Source organism: Eschrichtius robustus, chromosome 3 (assembly GCF_028021215.1).
Source record: "Eschrichtius robustus isolate mEscRob2 chromosome 3, mEscRob2.pri, whole genome shotgun sequence".
Classification (NCBI taxonomy): domain Eukaryota; kingdom Metazoa; phylum Chordata; class Mammalia; order Artiodactyla; family Eschrichtiidae; genus Eschrichtius; species Eschrichtius robustus.
Window position 1 is genome coordinate 139110875 of NC_090826.1, and position 20119 is coordinate 139130993.

At 55.1% G+C, this 20119-nt stretch overlaps 1 protein-coding gene across 1 annotated transcript in view; it reads left to right on the top strand.

Annotated features, from left to right (window-relative positions):
• The window catches only part of QSOX1 (quiescin sulfhydryl oxidase 1), a 39367-nt gene extending 19448 nt beyond the window's left edge, over positions 1 to 19919 (top strand). Inside the window, 9 exon segments of the mRNA XM_068541349.1 lie at positions 1564 to 1654; positions 4327 to 4472; positions 6100 to 6234; positions 8515 to 8644; positions 12014 to 12136; positions 12926 to 13073; positions 16660 to 16839; positions 18881 to 19367; positions 19369 to 19919. Coding sequence (XP_068397450.1) covers positions 1564 to 1654; positions 4327 to 4472; positions 6100 to 6234; positions 8515 to 8644; positions 12014 to 12136; positions 12926 to 13073; positions 16660 to 16839; positions 18881 to 19367; positions 19369 to 19672 — 1744 coding nt within the window. The 3' untranslated portion in view covers positions 19673 to 19919.
• The last annotated feature ends 200 nt before the right edge of the window (positions 19920 to 20119 follow it).

Below are 20119 nucleotides of genomic sequence, written 5' to 3' on the forward strand. Positions count from 1 at the left end.
CAGTGAAGGTTCCAGATGCTGAGAAGGCCTCAGGAGGCAAACACTGGGGCTTCAGCGCCCACCCTAAGTCTGCTGGTGTCTGGAAAGCTGAGGCCCTGCTGAGGGACTGTGTTTCCAAGTGTCAGTTGGTGTTGAATCCAACTCACAATGATTCTTTTATCATCTTTCCCAATTCTCCATCCTCCCAGAGGGCCTCATGGAGCCCCTGGACTGAGTATATGGTCTTGGTTTGGGGTTCCACAGCCAGACCCCATCTCTCTAGGAAACACCTCGCTCCTTCTTCCATTTCTCAATGATCGTGTCTCTGCCTCTCTCTCTTTCTTACACCCACCCTCCCTCATGGTGCCTTTTCAGCCCAGAAGATCTCAAAAGCAACCAGCCAGGTAAACCTGCCAGCCTCTCTCAAAGTGATCCTTCTAGAGAGCTTTAGGGAGGAGTTGGGGACCTGTGGTGGAAGGTGGGCTGCCTCTTCCAGAAGTGTGAGTGGGAATGGACGGGATGGGGGCGAGTTACATGGTCAGCCGCCTGTGGGCTCGCTCTTCTGCCAGCCTTGGGGAGGTCTGGGGAAGTTGCCTGAGAGGCCACCTGCTACCACCCCAGGGGCTGTCAGTGACCATCCGCCCACTGGGGTACACTCTGGCCCCCACCTCTCTGGCATGGCGTTTGTACTGTTGCTGGGCTGGGCTCCATTGGCCCCATGTTGCGCCTTCTGTTTGGAGGTAACCACTGCCACATCATTGGATCTGGAGGAGGGAAATAGGTCATCAAGTTGGGGACAAAAGTAGATGCTGTTGTCTCCTGTTACATGGCTGATGATGTTCTGCTTTTAATTGAAATAAGGGAACAAATCATTTTTGTATCATGCAATTGTTTTCTACTGAAACTCTGCGTTTTTAAAACAGCTTGAATCTTAATTCTTTGATTTGGGGGGAATAATAAGATTTGCCTTCTTATTAATTTCCACCTTTGTCCTGGGGCCCTAGTTTCCTCGTCTTAAAATAAGGAGGTTAAAATCTTAAAATAAGATTAGATAGCTTCTAAGATCTCCTGTACCCAGGACTTTCTGATTCTTTAGTTCCTTTTGTATGCCTGCCCCAGGAGTAGACGAAGCACATCTGCCAGTTGGTAGTGACTTAGCACAGATCAAGGCTTGTGTCTGATGGGTAGTAAACACTAGCTTCTCAGGGGACCAATAAAAACTGCCCTCTAAGCCTGGGCCTTACCCAGAGCATAGAAACACCTGGACTCAAAGCGTGCCTCCCCCGGTCTCCTCCTCAGAATGCCCGTACGCACTCCTGACTCTGAAAAAACAACCCAAATAGGTGGGTGAAGTGAAGAACCAGGTTTCGGTAATAGGCAGAGAGAGTCTTTTGAGACTCAAGGTTTGGTTTACTCCCACTGGAGGGCTGGCATGGAGAGACTTCCTCGAAGTCTTGTGTGCAAACAGAGAAGGAGGTGTGTCTGGCCGCACTCACGGTACTGGGTCAGCCACGTCTGCTGTCGCCGGCAGTTTTGCTTTCTTCCCACCACAGAGAGAGTGACTGCCAGCGTTGTCTATTGCAGGCTGGAGGAGATTACTGGATTCTTTGCAAGAAACGATGAAGAGTACCTGGCGCTGATCTTTGAAAGGGAAGGCTCCTACCTGGGTAGAGAGGTGAGCTGCCTGCAGGGTCCCACAGCTCCTGCATAGCCCCTGGGAGAGAGCCAAGAGCAGGGCTGTTCCTGTGCACTTCTTAGCCCAGCACTGGCCTGACCCCTGCTGGGGGAAACGGGAAGTGTAGGAGCTGGACCTTTCTGTTTAAAGCCTTTACGTCCGCTTGGATCTTCCTCGTGGAAACTGAGAATGATAACACCTGCTATTTATTGAGCATTGCACTAGATTGCTGACACACGTAGTTGCTGATCTTTCTAATTAACGAAGATGGTCAAATAACAGGTTGAAGATCACACAGCCAGTGAATTGGTAGAGCAGGACTTCAAACCAGGTCTGTCTGCCTCCAAAGCTTGTGTTATTTCCACACTACCCCGCCCCCAAAGAATTGGAGTTAAAAATCTGGGGGGGAGGGAACATCAGAGAGCCTCTAGTCCCTCTTGAGGAAATGGGGTCCCTTCCCAGGTGAAGCAGATAACAGAATCAGGCGAGTTGGAATCTCCACTCCATCACTTATGTGCTGTGTCTGTGATCATGTTACTCAACTTTCTTGAGCTTCGTTTCCCTGCCTTTGAAGTGGTGACAGTTACCTTTTTTCAGAGTATGGTTGGGAACATCAAGTGAGGCGGTTTAGAGGAAGAACCTGGATGAGTAACTGGCACAGAGTACGTGCTTTATAAAGGTCCATCCCCGGCCTGATGCAGAGAGTCTGGCGTTCCACTGCTGCCTCATGGACTTTGCAGGCCACTGGGCTTTTCCCAGATGCAGAGGTGGGACGGGCCGGTGCCTGGGAGAAGTTCCAAGGCAGTGCAAGGAGACAGAGAGAGAGGGGATGAAATTAAACACCACTGTTGACTCTGAATGGTTTTCCTCCTGGAACTCACGAAGCACAGTTGAGCTCTCCGAGCTGTCTCCAGACCTCTCAGCCCCGAGAGGGGAAGCATGGAGGTGGGATGGGCAGGGAGCTTTGCTGAAGGAGTGCCTGACCCTTCTGGTCCCATTCCAGGCCTGGGGTCATGCCTGTACAGGTGACTGATAAATGTTCATTGGAATCAGCTCTTCCTCCTATGCTCCCCCATTCCCCTAGTAACCAAGGGCAGTGGTCCCGTGTCCATGCAGAGGTGCCCAGGGATGGTTAGTTTGAGAGGCAGGAGGGCACAGTGGCCAAGAGCCACAGCTCTGGAGGCAGATCACCCTGGGATTTACAGCCCAGCTCAGGCGCTTGCTACATATGTGACCTGATCACATGATTTCACTGCTGAGCTTCGGTTTTTGCGTCTACTGTACGATAGGAGTTTTATTTTTTTAAAGAAATACTTACGTACATAACTACTAGTCATTGTTAGAAGCACTTTTATAAAATTAACCCATTCAGTCTTCTTAACAGCCCTTGGAGGTGGGTATTGTTATTACAATTTTGCAAGTAAGGAAGTTGAGTCAGGGAGAGGTTTAGTCTGAGGGGGCAGGATTTAAACCCAAGCAGCCATGGTATACTGCACCACCTGGCTTGGTCTCCTAGTAATTGTTCCTATTTCATAGTGAGTATTATTTTGAAGATTAAATGAAGCAATCTATATACAGAACATAATACCTATTCAATAAATATTACCTAACAGTATATTTCTCCTTCTTAATTCTTTCTAAAAATAAAATCGTCACGTCTAAGTATGTTTTTCCAATTTGGAATATAGACAGAAAGTCTTACAAATATCAGAACAAAACTGAAACCACTTTTTTTTTCTTCCAAATATCAGATACATACATTTTTTTAATTTATTTTTTTTATTGGGGTATAGTTGCTTTACAATGTTGTGTTAGTTTCTGCTGTACAGTGAAGTGAATCAGCTGTATGTATACATATATCCCCTCTTTTTTGGATTTCCTTCCCATTTAGGTCACCACAGAGCACTGAGTAGAGTTCCCTGTGCTATACAGTAGGTTCTCATTAGTTATCTATTTTATACATATTAGGGTATATATGTCAGTCCCAATCTCTCAGTTCATCCCACCCTCCCCTTCCCCCACTTGGTGTCCATATGTTTATTCTCTACATCTGTGTCTCTATTTCTGCCTTGCAAACAGGTTCATCTGCACCATTTTTCTAGATTCCACATATATACATTAATATACAACATTTGTTTTTCTCTTTCTGACTTACTTCACTCTGTATGACAGTATCTAGGTCCATCCACGTCTCTACAACTAACCCAATTTCGTTCCTTTTTCTGGCTGAGTAATATTCCATTGTGTATATGTACCACATCTTCTTTATCCATTTGTCTGTCAGTGGGCATGTAGGTTGCTTCCGTGACCTGGCTATTGTAAGTAGTGCTGCAGTGAACATTGGGGTGCATGTGTGCTTTTGAATTTTGGAAACCACATCTTTTTATGCCTTTTACAAATTGTTCTCATTGGAAAGAAAATTACATCAAATTGGAACGGTCCTCAAAGATTCAAGATGTGTGGTCTGCACCGTTCCCGAGCAGGCAGCGTTTGCACTCCTTACAGCGGGGCAAACGTGGTTGGCGGCAGGAGAGTCTCATTCGTCACGATAGTCTACTCTTGGAAAGGTTTCGAGTCTGGCTAGAGCACAGCTGCCACCCAGGTGCCTGCCCAGGCCTTCCCTCTGTCCAGTGGCTTGGCCTACCCCTGCAAGTGTCTCACTGTCTCTGCAGGTGACTCTGGACATGTCCCAGCGCCGGGGCATAGTGGTGCGCAGGGTCCTGAACACAGATCATGACGTGGTGAACGAGTTTGGTGTCACCGACTTCCCATCGTGCTACCTGCTGTTTCGGAATGGCTCTTTCTTCCGGGTCCCCATGTGAGTGTCTCTCTGCCCCCTCTCTCCCCGCTCCCTGTGCTCCTCCTTTCTCCTGCCTCGAGAGGCTGCAAGCCTTTCACAGCGGCTGACAGGTTCTTTCTCCTGTGAGTCTTCTGAGGAGTCCGTGGGCACCCTCTGCAGGAGAAGCAGATCTCTGCCTATGGTGGGTGGGGTGGTGGGCATGCTACAGCCAGGAGTCCGGGCCCAGAACGCTGCCCCCAGCTCAGTAGTTCAGCCTCAGGTCCCCGGCGCACTCAGCACCCAGCGTTGGCGCTTCTGCCCCATCCCCACCGCGGCCCTGGCCCTATTCCCCATCCTCCTCTCTTCACAGACAGACTCGTTGGCAGTCTGCAGGCCTGGCAAGCACTCAGATACGCCTGACCCTCCCTCCCTTTGGTTTTCTAATTGCAGAAAAGTTCATTAGGAGCCAGACAATAGCCGGTTCCGAAATGCCAAGAGAGAACAATCAGGCCAGCCAGTAGCCCCTCTGTCAGGCTCCCGCCGCTGAATGGCGCCAGATGGTGCCTCAGTGCCCTCCCTGGGCAGATGATTGATGTCCACCCGGCCCTGCAGGCAGGAGTGCGAGGGCCAGGGAGACCAAGGCTGGCCTGAGATGTCCAGTGAGCCGCTCCTCAGGGCCATTAGTGCCATCCTGCACCAGGGCTGGGCAGCGCGGCCACCCGCCCTCACCCGGCCCCAGTCACCTGGCAGCACTGGGCCAGGCCTCGTCAGAGAGCGCCGTCGGGGGGTGGGGTGGGGTGGGGGGAGGCAGCACGATGGCCACGGGGACAGGGAGGGGCAGGAAGTGCCAGTCCTGGTGGGGAGCGGAGGCATTGTTTCCTCTCTCGGAGTTGGTGGAGGGGAAAATTGTTTGTGACGAGCTGAGCCATCTGCTTGTCGGTAAACATTGGGCCGGGACAGTGGCGTGGAAAGCAGTGCTTCCCGGTGCCAGGTCCCCTGGGGTGTCCCATCACGCTGCTGGTCTTCACATCCCTCCCTCCAGGGGCCTTGACCAGGAGACGCCGCCTGCCCTTGAGGACTCCTCTTTATGAGACGAGAGAGAGAAATCAGAAGGATTGTCAGAATTTTCGTGGTTTGGGGTCGTTGCTGCTATTTTTTAAAAATCATGTATCAAACTCCCTTGACCTCCTTGGGGAGTAATGTCACCTCTGGTACCTTGGAGCAAGCTTGTGAGCTTCCCTGAGGCCACGTGCCACTTTGTAGCTTTGGCCTCTGGGGAGGGTCGTCAAACCCACCATCCGGTCCGTGGCCAGAAAGAGCACTGTCCCCAGAGGGCCCTCCTCCTCCCTAAGGTGCCCTGTCTCCCCACCTCTCCGAGGCAGGTTGAGGAATTCACGGGCCCAGCCGCTTTTCCAGGTGGGATTTTGACTTAAGACTGGTGTCAGAGAGGCTTTCCACAGCGTGAGCAGTGAATAGAAAGGTTAACGTGAGGCAGGGGTGCCCCAATTTTTACCTCACTGAGGATAAGACCGAACCAGGTTCAAGTATTTCTGAATAAACATTCCTGCCAGGTGAGCCACCCGCCTCCTCTCCTGCCGTGAGTTAGCTCTGGGGTTTTGTTCCTCCATGCTCACTGCCTCTCCCCGACGGTTCCCTTCCCTCACAGGCTTATGGAATCCAGGTTCTTCTACACCAAGTACCTGCGGAGGTTCTCCAGGGACACCAGCGATGCTGTCCCCACCACAGCTGCGCGGAACACCTCTAGCACCATAGCCCCTACCGTGTGGAAAGTTGCAGATCCGTAAGGCCACGCCTGGTCTTCCTCATCCCTTCCCTTTCCCACCCTCTCTTCTAATCACAGACACCCCCCTTCCTTCCACACTCTGTTCCTTGTCACAAGCTTGGCACGTGTCATCCTGAGCCCAGACCCCCCGAGGGCTGGCCTTGGCCTATGGGGGCCCCCCGGCCGCTGGCCATGCACAGGAGAGTCTTAAATATGCAGAGGCGGCAGCGTCTGCTGACTGTATTCTTCATGATGGAACGCATACTTTCCGATGCCCACATTCCTTAAGCTTAACTCTATTCAAGACCAAGTAGAATCAGCTTGGAAGGATAATCTGCAGCCTCCAAAACAACTTCCCACCCAAGCATTTATTGCTTCAGCACAGATTTTTGAGTTCCTGCTATGTGCTAGGCACCATAAATGCCGATTGTGCAGGGCAGATGCAAGCCCTGCCCAGAGTTTACAGTCCCTTCGCAGCATCCCTTCTAGGAAGGCACTCGACCTCACTTGAATGCCTCTGGTGTCGGGGAGCTCACTACTTTTCAAGATAGCCAGTGTCATCGTGCACAGTTGTAAGCACGAGGTAACTGTTCTCTCTGAGGCTCCTTGGCTCTGCCCTGGTGGTAGAATTTCTGCTTGTTGGGCAGGGAGATGGGGCCGTAGACCTCTTGCTCTGGCCCCCAGCATGGTACCACGTGGAAATGGCTGACCAGGAAGCTCAGAGCTGAGTCCAGAGAGCGGCTTCCACAAGGGGGCTGCACGAGAGAACTGGGGGCAGGGTCACTGGATTTCGGGAAGGATTTTGCATCCCAACATGAGAGACTCTAAGGGTGGAAAGTGCTAGTGGAGAGGTTTTTAGTAAATCAGGTGGGAAGGAAAGAGAAAGTAAGAGGTGGGAATGTTCATTATAATCATGCAAATTATGATTATTCAGATCATTCAAATTGCTATTATGGCTGACACTTCTAGTCTTATGTGCCAGACTCTGCTGGGCACTTGCGTCCATTATCTCCTTTAGTCAGGGGGCCACTCCTTGAGGCAGAACACAGGAACGGAGAGGTAAACTGAGGCCCCAGGACACGGAAGTGGAGCAGAGGGAGGGGACTTTGGCACGAGGGTAAAGCGCAGGTGCCCACAGTGCTCACCCCGTCAGCTGACCTTGTTGGCTTCCCACCACCTCAGGAGGCAGGTGGGGCAGGAGTCCATTTTACAGGTGAGATCACTGAGGCCGGAGAGGCGGGTTGAGTTGCCCAAGCTCCCAGAGCTAGCCCACCATAGAAGGAGGCAAGAATCTAGGGGTCAGGAGGCAGGGGTAGAGAAGCAGCCCTTCCCTCAGGACCCTGAGCCCAGATCCCACGAGAGCGTGATGGGCACGGGGTGAGCAGCCAGCTTGGAGCCTGCAACCCTTCCCCCAGGGCTGGGGTCAGCCCGAGAGGTGCGAGATGGAGCCCTGATACCCAGGGTCTGGCAGCTGCAAGGACGTCAGCCAAAATAAATGTAAACCCCACTTCCCCTTCTCCCCAACCCCATTCTCAGCCTTGGCGGGCAGCCAAACCCTTGGTCTTTCAAAGAGCACCCAGCTTCTCGAGCCATGTTGTGTGGGTGCGCCCCTGTTGGTCTACTTGTCTGTCCCCTAGGGATCTCTGTTCAGAACAGAGAATGAAGCTCAACCTTCTACTAGTGGCCTGGTAAAAACACCTTTAGTGAGTGATGGGAGAGGCTGGCCCGGGACCTGCAGAGGGGGAACCCTACTCTGTGCCAGGAGCTGCTGAGAGTTTTACACTTGTGCTTTTGTTTAATCCTCTCAGCAACCTACCTGTGAGCAAGTTATTACTATCCCCATCTTACAGATAAGGAATTGAGGCTCAGAGAAGTTAAGTAATTCGCCCAAGGTCACACAGGTAGTTACTGGCAGAGCCAAGTTCTAACTTATTTATTTTATTTTTGCTGAAGTATAGTCGATTTACAGTGCTGTGCCAATCTCTGCTGTACAGCAGAGTGACTCAGTTATACACAGACAGACATTCTTTTGCATTATGGTCTATCACAGGATATTGAATATAGTTCCCTCTGCTATGCAGTAGGACCTTGTTGTTTATCCATCCTATGTATAATAGTTTGCATCTTTTAACCCCAAACTCCCAATCCTTCCCTCCCCAACCCCAAGTGCTAACTCACAGGACCCTGTGACCATCAGTAGTGCCTCCTCTTCTCTCCTTTTGGCCCTGGGTGCTCCTCCCCAGCCCCTGCCCCATGGTTAATACCCTTTTCTCTCTCTGGCTCCCTCTGGGTCCTCAGCTCCAAGATCTACATGGCTGACCTGGAATCTGCACTGCACTACATCCTCCGGGTAGAAGTGGCCAAGTTCTCTGTCCTGGAGGGGCAGCGCCTGGTGGCCATGAAAAAGTTCATGTCGGTGCTGGCCCAGGTAAGCAGGGCCCTGCCCTCCCTTGTCCGGCAGCCCCACACCACACGGGATCAGTGCGCATCCCTGAAGCAGGCGCCGGGCCAGCCCCTCCCTCAGGAGCTCGTGGTCGGGCTGGACACCTGGACCCGCAGCTGTCCCAGTCTACCATGGGCTACTACCCTGCGGTCTGCGCCCTCCTCCCGTCAGCCCCGTACCACCAGCGACAACCCCCTTCCCCAACCCCACCCTGTGCAGGGGGGTGGGGGGGACCCAGGGCCTGATGCCCTGGGGATATTCCCAGCCAGCTCTGCCTGCCTGAGTCCTCCACCTCAGGCGGAGCCTGGAGTGTGGCCTCTCCCTCCCTGCCGCGGTCACTGGGAAAGCAGGGCCCGTGGACCCCAGTGAAGGAAAGAAGGCTTTTCTGAATCTCCTCTTTTCCCTCCCAGACTCTGGCCAAAGTCTGACGCAGCTCTCTGGCCTTAGCCGTGCCTTCCTTATTCCTTCATAGTTTCCTGCCAGCATGGCTACTCCTCCAAGTGTAGCTCCTACTTCCTGAGGACCTGATGTGTGTCAGGCATTTAATCCTCTTAATCTCGCCGCAGGGTGGCAAGTGCTACCCCCATTTAAGAAGTACAGGTCGCTCAGGTGATGTGCCTTAGGCCTCCTGTTAGGTGATGTCGTGGCCAGGATTTGAACTGGGGTCCCAGCTTCAGAGCCTGTGCCCTTTCTCTGCCACGCTCCTTGCTCGCCTCTGAAGGTGAGATGCGGGCTGCCTCTTCCCTCTGCACCTGCCGCCTCCTCCCTCCCCGCATCCTTCTCTGCGGCTGCAGGTCCACCGCCAGTGCTGCCCTACTTACATCCCGAGGCTCTGGCTGCCGAGGACTTGCTGAGTCAGATGCGGGCTCCGGTCCCCCTCAGAGGCTGACTGCTGACTCAGCCACCCTCGGCCCCCCGGGAGCCAGGTCTGAGCCCCTCCTTCTGGCGCAGGTCTGCGGGCCGCTGGGACTACCTCTGGGGGTGGTCTGCGCCTCTCCCTCGGGAACTGCCGCCAGCCTAGCCCCTCTTCCCTCCTCACCAGTCCTGGCCTTCTGGTCCCTGTGGCTTAGTGGCGGGCATCTGTGGTCACACCGAGGACCCTGTGAGGTGGCAAGTGCTTGTCACAGTGCTGTTCCCATCTAAGGCAAGACAGCTTTCAGCCCCTCTCAGATGTTCCACGCGGACTGGGCCCCTGTTCTTCCAGGGCCCCAGTCTGATAATAGAGCCTTTCCTCAGAGGCTCTGTGAGCCGCTTGGTCCTCAAGTTGCTGAGGCCCAGGGTGGCTGGCCCAGAGAATCAGAGGGGAAAAGTCCTCGAGTAGTTCTGTGTGCTGTCTTCCTGCCTGACACATGAGGCGGGACCCCAGGAAGCAGAGAGGGGTTCCCCTTACCCCCACCCCAGTCCAATCCACTCTGAAGAACTCATCCCAGGGGAATTGTTTATTCTGTGCTGCTTGCATCTCTCAGCTGGACTCAAAGCTGGTTTGGGTTTGGCTCCCAGTGGGACTGTTGCAGCCAGTGTGAGGGAAAAGAATGAGACCCAGGAAATGCCTGAGCGGGGCAGAGGCTTAAGCAGCACCCTCTCAGTGGCGCCCGCCGAGCTTCTGCCCTCAGCAATGCTGGAACTGAGTTTGGAGTGAAGGAGTCCTCCCTGCCAGAAGCCAGGACCCTCAGAGAGGAAAGTGGAGGGCTGGGGGGCACGGGCTCAGGGGCATCTGCTGTGCAGCACAGCCCCTGGAGACTGCGGAGTATTCTGGCCCTACCCTTGCCTGGGTAGCTTTATCCTGAGTAGCAGTAATAGTAGCAGCTACCGTTTCTTGAGCTCTGACAAGGTGTCAGACTCTGCAAGGTACTCCTTTGTGTTTTAGCTTATCTGCATTTCTCAGAACAGTCTCCACGGGGTGGGTACTAGCATTATCCCATCACGGAGAGGGGAATGGAGGCCCAGAGGGGTAAAGCACCTTGTCCAAGGTCCTCCAGCCAGTGAGTGGCTGAGCTGAGATTTGCGCCTACATCTCATCTAACCCACACCCTTATGCACTACGTGCGTGGAGCACTGAAAGTCTGAGTGAGCAGAGCTCACTCTGCCCGCTCAGCCTTAGGGACCTGTCAACTGTGAGTATGGCCAGTCGGGAGGCACTGCCCTGTGGCCCAGCCCGGGATCTCCCTGCTCCCTCACGGAAGCGGCTGGCAGGACTGGCCACTGGGTGGCGTGTGGTCACCAGGGTTTCCCTGCTCCCGGCGCAGGGTGACTCCCTGTAGTCCAGAGCCCCTTAATTCATCCTTCCTCCTGACACCGTGGCCTTAGAGGGCGTCATCCTTCCAAATCAGGACGATGGGTGAAGGTCAGTGAGAAACGCTGACTTGAAGCTGTAAATTTGTGTCGAGAGCCCAGAGGCCCGTGTGAGCTGACCAAGAGGGAGCGTGTCAAAGCACAGGATTCTTTCCGGCCACTTCTCCTGCTGGGGGACAGTGTCCAGCCTGGAGATAAGAATACGCCATGACTTTCTCAGAGGACTGGGTCCCTTGGCAGGTTTTTCTGTTAAGGGATCATTCCTGTCTCCAGCACCCTTCTTCTCACCAATGTTTTTCTTTGCTGTTTTTCCTCTTGAGTTTCTCTGTGTTGCCCTCTCGACCTGCCTCTTCATGGTTTATCTGACCTGCTCTGCTACTGCAGCCCTCTCTCTCCCTCCTTCCCCCACCCTGGGTGTGTTCGTGCCTGTGCACACACAGGCATCCATCCTCCTCCCTGGAGTCCTTGTGGTTTTAAAGTGCTGATACTAATCCGATTTGAGTTGACTTATTGTCAGAGTGGCTTTTCATGCTCCTCAGAGACTGTTGGGAGTTCCCATCAAGATTTGGATCTCGGCTCAAGCCCCTGCACTGCCTTGTCCCCATTGGCAGCCCTTGGAATACAAATGAAAGGCCATTTGCCAGCCTCGCCCAGCTGGTCAGTTAGCGAGTCAGCTGCTCTATCAGAAGATGAGCTGAAGAGAGGCCCGTGTGGCCCAGGGGTCCCAGCAGCCCTGGGCAGCGACACAGGAAGGTTCTCAGCCTTCCTCCCAGTGAGCGTGTGCTCGGGTCAGAACCGGAGCCTGCAGCCTGGAGGGGGGGCGGCCTTGAGGGCCTGGTCCCACTGAGCGCCTCTGCCCACCCCTCCCCCTCGCCTTTGCAGGTGCCCCAGAGCAAAGGTAGTGAGGAGCCCACATGTGGGTGTTAGGCAGGATGTTTTCCTGGTGGTCTTGGAACATTCTAAAAAACTGCCTCGGCCCACTTCAGCCTGGCCCCCGGCCTTCCCCAGGACTGCGGAACTCTGGGGGAATTCTTTCTCACTCTCCCCTTATCACTCCCATAGCACTTCCCTGGCCAGCCCTCGGTCCAGAACTTCCTGCATTCCATGAATGACTGGCTCAAGAAGCAGCAGAGAAAGAAAATTCCCTACGGTTTCTTTAAAGCTGCCCTGGACAGCAGGAAGGAGGTGAGTGTGGGAGGGCTAAGGAGGATCTCCACCTCATGCTCCATATGTATGGGAGTGGAAGGGCTTCACCCTGTCACTTCTGACCTCTGTCACCGACCTGCACTCAGGAGGGAGGCAGTGATCGTGGTCGGGTCCTTCCATTAGGAGCGAGTAAACTGCTGTTTATTGAACTCTCTCTGTACAGACCTCACTTAATCCCCACAGCATGAGTGGAAGGCAGATATTATCCCCATTTAGCAGATGAAGAAACAGAGGTCAAGTCAGTTGTCTAAGATCATACAGCCAGTAGGTGGTTGGGCTGGGATTTAGAACCAGTTGTGAGACCCCGGTGGTGAGAGAGCTTTTAATTCCAGCCCTCTGCTGCTTCCCGGCACGCTGTGCTCCTCAGCACCGGTTCTGTCCAGGGGCAGCTTTCTGGGCTCCCGCTCTCACCACTGTTTGCAAAGGTGGGCACGTCAGCCAGGAGAGGTGCAGAACCTCACAGACGTGTGGGGTGTCAAAGCTTGACGGGACCTTAGAGATGACCCCCCTCGTTCTACAGAGGAGAGGCTAAGGCTAGAGTAACGATGTGACCTGGTCTGTGTCACGGGTTCTCAGACCTCCTGCTCCTTTGATGGGTGTCGCCAGTGGAAGGGAAATGCCACCTTCAAGATGATAAACTGAGAAAGGGACCACTTGTTCTGGGGCTCTCTGCTGACCTGGAGTCTTCTGCAAGTTGCTCTCGCCACTTCCCACGCCAACTCCTTTTTCTTCTCCACATATGCATTCATGCTCGTATGTGTCCCTTAGGGTGCTGTGATTGCCGACAAGGTGAACTGGGTAGGCTGCCAAGGGAGTCAGCCGCATTTCCGCGGCTTTCCCTGCTCCCTGTGGGTCCTCTTCCACTTCCTGACCGTGGAGGCATCTCGGCAACATGTGGAGCACTCACGAGAAACAGGTGAGTCTGGGCCTGTGCACCCCTTGTGCCTCCGCTGGCTCCCTGCTGCAGGCCTGAATGTAGGGGAGTCCGCGTTTGCAGCTTGGAACCAGAGCGCGGAGGGCCTGGAGTAGCCACTCAGTCCTGCCCGCTGCCCCCGAGGTGGTGCCCCACAAACCGGCGTGAGGCTGCTCCCTGGCTTTCTTGTAGCCATAAGCCTGATTTATTTTTAGTCTTCACGAGAGAGTTCTGGTTCTATTTTTTATACTCCCATAAAGAAAAGAACTATGTCTATTTCACAATTTATGTGGCTGACACCATAGGCTCTGAACAATTTTACTGCACTTCCCACTGAAAAATCATTTTCTAGGGGAACCTGGGGAAGTACTTTTCCCCCTTTGCCCTGTTTCATCCCCAAACCGTGCAGCTGCTCTCCACGACCCACACTGCCCCACAGCCACACACAGCCACTGAACGGGTGGGCATCTAGCTCACTGAGGGGCCAGGCTGACGCCAGGCCCTGGCCCAGCCTGGAGGACACAAAGGAGGAAGAGGCAGTCCCTGCTCCCAGTGGACTGTGAGACAGGTGGGCTCAGGGCTGCCGTGCAGCCTGCCAGGGCCCAGGGGGAGAGCAGGATGTGCGGGTGGAAGAGAGGGAACGCTCCACGCCATCGGGAAGGGCGGGAGGAGGTAAGTGAGGGGGAATGATGGACAGGAGTCCCCGACAGAGGAGACGGCCTGCGCGGAGGCAGAGGGAACTGGGGGAGCTACCGGGCGTGCGGACAGCCAGCCAGCCTGTCAGCCTGGATTTACAGAGCGTCTCCAAAGAGCCGGGCCCTGCTCTAGGGGTGGGGTACAGCAGTGCATGCAGCGAGACGTCCCTGCCTCAAGGGGACAGTAGTCCAGTGGCAGGAGACAGACAGTAAACACACAGATCATTTCAGGTGTGATGGTGAGTCGGTGAAGAAGACAGAGCCAGGCGGTGGGGGAGAGGGGCTGGGGAGGGGATGCTGTGGTTAGACAGGGTGTCTGGCTGGGGGAGGCTTCTCGGAGGAGGGGCCCCTGTGCTGAGACCTGATTGGTGAGAGGGAAGCAGCGGTGGGACATCTGGGATGAGAGCCTCCCGGGCTGTCTGCTCAGGCTGCCATAACAAGGTGCTACACACTGGGTGGCTTAAACAACAGAAACGTATCTTCTTACAGTTCTGGAGGCTGGAAGTCCATGATGAAGACGTTGGCAGGGTTGGTCCTGCTGAGGCCTCTCCTTGGTTTTGTAGATGGCCATCTTCTCCCTGGGTCTTCCCATGGTCCTCAGTGGGTGTGTTCCTGGCTGCGTCCAATTTCCTCTTCTTACAAGGACACCAGTCATATTGGATTAGGATGTACCCCAGTGACGTCATTCTCACTTAATCACCTCTTTAAAGACGCTGTGTCCAAATACAGTCACATTCTGAAGGATTCAGGGGTAGGACTTCAACATAAGAATTTTAGAGGACACAGTTCAGCCCATAACACAGGTCAAGGACTAGTAAGTGCAGGGAACAAGTCTGGTGTGTGTGCAGCACCAAAAGGAGGCCAGTGTGGCAGAGCCTGGGAGTGGGGGAAGCAGGAGAGGAGGTGGGCACTTGGAGGTCCTGGTGAGGGAGGGAGGTAGATTTCAGTCTCTGCATTATGAGAATCTACTAGGGACCTTAAGCAGGGGAGTGATGCACAGATCGGTGCTTTAGAGCGATTACTGGGTGGAGGGTGGGCTACAGCAGGGCAAGGGGGAGGCAGAGCAGCCAATTAGGAAGTTGTGGAACTTGTCCAGGAGAGGTGGTGGTGGCCTAGACTAGAGTTGTAGGTGTGCACGTGGAAGAAGAAGTGGGCAGGTTTGGGAATATTTTAAAGGTAGAGCTGATAGGACTCAGTGACAGATTGGGTGAAGACTATGCAGGATCAAGGACTTTGGTTGGACCGTGGACTTGTTGGCCCTGAACGTCAGGTAGATGACGGTCCTATGAGCCGAGAAATGGGAAGGCTCAGGGTGGGGAGGGAGTAGATGGGGGAGGGTACACTTAGTGGTCTGTGCCTATTGGATCTCTGAATGGAGATGTAGACAGTTGAGTCTGCAGTTCTGGGGGGAGGTCCAGGATAGAGATACAAATCTTGTGGTCATTAGCATATAGACGGTAGTTAAGGACTGGAGGAGCCCATTAGTGGGTGGGCAGAGAAGAGTCCTGAGGCCTGAGCTCTGGGGCATTTGGCATCCAGACCTCTGCTAGGGAAGCAGGGGCCAACAAAGGAGACTAAGAAGGAGTGGCCATTGCAATTTCAAGAGATCCCCCAACATAAAGAGTTTCAAGAGCAAGGACATAGCCGAGTGGGGAGGTGGGGTGAGGCGAGGACCTTGCTGGCAAGAGCTGTTTCAGTGGATTAGTGGAGAGAAAGGCCTGGTTGGGTTGGGCTGAAGAGAGAAGAGCCGGGAAGAAGTTGGAGGTAATGGGGGAGTGATTGGGGTGTGACTGGGGTCAGAGAAGGAGTTTCTTCGTTGTAGTTCTTTTTTCTTGTCGGAAGGAGCCCATACAAGGGAGAAATTGATGATGCCATAACACAGGAAAATATTCCCAGGAGTGAAATCTTGGAGGAGGCTAGAGGGGTGAGGTCCAGAGCATGAGGCAGGCGGAGGAGGCGAGGATAGCTGCAGGGCAGGTGGTGAGTGGGTGACAGGGGTGGAAGCAGGAGCTGAGGGGGCTGAGGAGGTGAGAGGCAAGGCACAGCTTGGCGTGGGCACTGACGTTGCCAGAACCGAGGGCACGGGCAGTGGTGGTAAGTGGGACAGAGAGCAGGGTGCTGAAGTCCCAGTGCATGGAGGGGTCAGACTCGGAGATGGAGCTTTTAAAGGGCTGGGGGTTTCGCAGCAGGAAGGAGAGAGAGTTTGGAAGCAACCAGCAGCAGGGAGGGTACTTCCGCCACCTCCAGCCCTGAGTGTGGAAGACAGAGGGGTTTAAGGGGAGTGGGTTTGGGGGAGCAGTGGTATCTTCAGGGAGGAGCCCGTGTCAGAGCAAGAAGAGGTGGGGGGTATTCAGGGCCTGTGCTGTTGCCAGGCCAGAGAGCCCAGTGGGAGGAAGTGAGGGGGCTGGGGAGAAATGGAGACAAATTAGGGAGCGTTCAGAGCCAGATCGGGATGGGCTCTGGATGCAGCACGGCACGATGGGGAGCGAGTTGGAACAGGAAGCCTAAAGCAGGAGGGGCAGAGTAGGGGCCCACGGGATGGGTGATGGGCACTCTGGCCCCTGCCTTCCTCTCCAGCCACGTCTCTAAGAGCCTGAGTGTCCTGACAGTGCGTTTGGACTTTATCCTGAGTGTCCGTAAGTGATGAGGGCCTGGATAAGAGGCAGACAGGGGAGACTGAGGTTTACGAGTTTGGGAGGAGATGGGGTCAACTCTAACATGACCCCTGGGAGGTGGAGTGGACAGGGAGACCTGGGCCCCTCACCAGGTGGGCTGGGGTGTGTGTTCCCCGTGCAGAGGCGACCACGGTGGGCCTGTGATGGGAACGGTCGTGTGGCCAGCAGGGGCAGGCAGCCGGAAGGGCCCCTGTGACTGGAGTCTTCTCTCCCCTGTAGCCAAGGCCCAGGAGGTCCTCCAGGCCATCCGGGGCTACGTTCGCTTCTTCTTTGGCTGCCGAGACTGCGCTGGCCACTTTGAGCAGATGGCCACTGCCTCCATGCACCGGGTGGGGAATCTGAACAGCGCCGTGCTCTGGTTCTGGTCTAGCCACAACAAGGTCAACGCTCGCCTCGCAGGTAAGGAAGGGCTGCCTCCAAGGCTGGAGTCATCTGCAGAGGGAGGATGAGGCGGGGGAGCTTTGGAGTCTGGGACCAGAGGCAGGAGACGGGACCTTCATTGTCCTCTAGGTTACACCCCGTGTTTCATGGTGCTTCTCAGCACCCAGAGCCCTTTCACATGCTCTACCAGCCCTGCTGATGTACGTCAGTATCATTAGACCTGTTCTCTAGATGAGGAAACTCAGGCTTTGGCACCGTGAGACCCTGGTCTTCCGATGCCATTGCTCACTCTCTCGCCCACACCAGGGCCCCTCCCTCTGGCCTGTTGGGGTCCCTTTCCTGCCTCGCGTGTCCTGCTTTCAGGCTCTTGGCCCCTTACTCAAACCAACAGAGAGGATAGAGCTGGGCCTCTCCCCGCCCTGGGAGGGGTATAACGATAAAATGTACTTGAAGAGAAAATCCTGGTCCTTCCTAGAGAAACCAGGGACCGATTCTCACCGGGGAGGCCTTGTCTTCTGAATATACCTCGTTTACAGTGTTTTCTATTCCCCGTGCACAGGAGTCAGGTGGGTCCAACAGGCAAAAGCATTAAACTCCAGGGGTGACCAGAAGCTGGTGGCTGGGGAGGGAGCCACCTGTGGACGGAGCCTGGGCTTGTCTGTGGGGAGAGAGGAAGTGTGTTTGGCTGGGACAGACCTCCCAGGGGCGGGAGGTGGGGGGTGAGGCCTGGGGTGGGGCCAAGGTCAAAGGAGCCCCTGGAGCAGGTGGCTGTGCAGGCCGCTGCACTTGGTCTGCGTCTCCTGGGACCTCCTGGTGGACTTCAACAGAAGACACGTGCCCCTCTCTCCTCCCACCCCCGCTTCTCTCCCTGCCCCTGCCCCGCCCCTGCCACCAAATGCTCATTTGACCCTCCAGCCTCATGACCTGCAGGCTCCTGGCTTCTCTGGGGGCCCAGCTGCTGCTGGAGGGCAGGAGCCCATGCCTCTCCCTGAGAGGAAGGCCAAAAGGAAGGCAGTGTCCTACTCTCTCTGGCGCGGGGCGGGGGGGTCCTTTCAGATCAACTAGTAACAATAATGAGCAGGTGCAAATGGAGTGCCCACTTTGCAAGGCCTGATCACTATTACTTCTCACTGGACCCTTGGAATCTCCATGTTGCTCCCTCCCCAAAATAATCCTTCTGATTTTTACATCACTTAACTGCTGCTACTGCTTCATTCTGGCCAGCAACTTTTTTTTCCTATTAAACCCTTTAGGGGAGGTGCCTCCTCCAAGAGAGATGGGCTGATTGCCATTCCCCAGGTGACACTGGAAGAGGGACCGGTGGCAGGCCCTCGGGCTCAGCCTGGGGCTCTGCCCACAGTGCTAGCCCTGCTTGGGGTCCCAGTAGCCTGGTGGGAAGGGCAACTTCCTGACTCTCTCCCGAGTGTCCTTTTCCCCATCCAGGCCCCTAGGCCTCCCCACACCCCACCCCTTGGGGCCCACCTGAGGAAGAAATTCCACTAACTCCTACCTACCCCAGAGGGCCGCAGGGTGTAAAGGAGAATGCCTCGTAACTACCATGTGCCTTGAACTCTTGCTTTAAAAACATTTTCCCTTTGATTACAAAAAGAATGTATCTTCACTTGCATAAAACCTGGGAAATTTTAGAAAAATGCAAAGAAGATACATACTAGTGGACCAACCAAAGTCTGCAAGACAGATCGTTCTGAGTCTTCTTGCCCTTTCTCATGTCTGGTCCAGGGGTACAAACCAGCAGTGAAGTTGACAAAGAGAGACGGTGGGTTAACACGGGGAAGTGACTGGAAGGGCAGCTGTGGAGTTCTGGGGGCGGGGGAGGGTGGGAACGTCCTCTCCCAGCGAGGCACCAGTGTTGGGCCCTGCGGTGGGCCAGGCCCTGTGCTAAGTCTTTCATCTGCCCTCTCTCGTGCCCATTCTTTCCCAGGGCAGCAGTGCCCCCTTTTTGCAGATGAGGGAGCTGGCATTCTGAATGGAAGAATGCGGTCTGGGCTTCCGGGTGGCCAGTGTGTCACAGGCAGCCTGTGTGTGCTTCCCTCCCCAGGTGCCCCCAGCGAGGACCCCCAGTTCCCCAAGGTGCAGTGGCCGCCCCGTGAGCTCTGTTCCGCCTGCCACAGAGAACTCCAGGGTGCGCCCGTGTGGGACCTGGACAACATCTTCAACTTCTTGAAGACCCACTTCTCCCCGAGCAACATCGTCCTAGACCTTCCTTCAGCAGACCTGGGCCCCCGGAGGGGTGCATAGAGGATGGCAGTCCCCCCAAGGCAGGTGGAGCTGGAGCTGGCGACCAGAAATTTTACTCTGGGCCCTGAGAAGGCTGAGATCATGGTGGGCCCAGGGACAATGTCCCCTGGAACCACCGTCCCAGATGTTCCAGCAGAGGGACCTGGGGCAAGTCACCCCCAGGAGACGCAGGCTGGCCTTAGCATGGCCAGAGATGAGCCAGACCAGGAAGCTCCTGAGCACATAGCGGGGCTTCACAGGGATAAGTTGGAGCAGCCAAAAGGGCGGCAACGCTTGAGCAGGCGAGACAGGAGCCATGTTGTTGGCTGAATTCCTGGCTGGGAAGAACCTCCCCAGAGGCCCTTCAGAGCTGAGGCGAGTGGGCCGCAGCTCCAAGCAGCTGGCCAGCATCCCTGACGGGGAGCCAGAGGCCGGGGCCAGGCAGCGCCGGAGCCAGTGGCTGCAGGTGCTGGAAGGGAACTTCTCCCACCTGGACATCAGCCTCTGTGTGAGGCTCTCCTCCCTGTCCTTCATGGGCCTGCTGGCTGTGTACACCTACTTCCGGGCCAGGATGAGGGCCCTGAAGGGCTATGCCAGCCACCCCGCAGCCTGAACCGTCCAACTTGGGAGGGAGCAGGATAGGGAGCTGCCATCCATGGGCTCTTCCAGCCCCCTGCACCCCGCCCCTCCCGCCTTGTTCCTTGTCCAGGAAAACCAGTTGCTGCAGCAAACCTCCCTGGGGCTTCTGGAAAGGGATGTTCCACAGACAGGAAGACATGCACAGGGTCCAGGTTCATCTGCCAGCACAGGGGGAGGACAGCCTTGGGCATTGGGGTTGGGAGACTCCGTCCTGGGCCTCTCAGCACCGAATTCCTCTTTTTCAGCTTCTTTGAAGTCCTGCCTCATTCTTCTTGAAGCTTCAATGATTCCCGCTTGGTGTTGGCCCTAACCTGGGGCAAGTGAGGCTGCAGTTTCCAAGGTTTCCTACCTCCAGAGGAGGGGCCCCTGGGGCTGGAGTGGACTCCTTACTACATCCCGGGACTCCGTCCATCCTGCTACA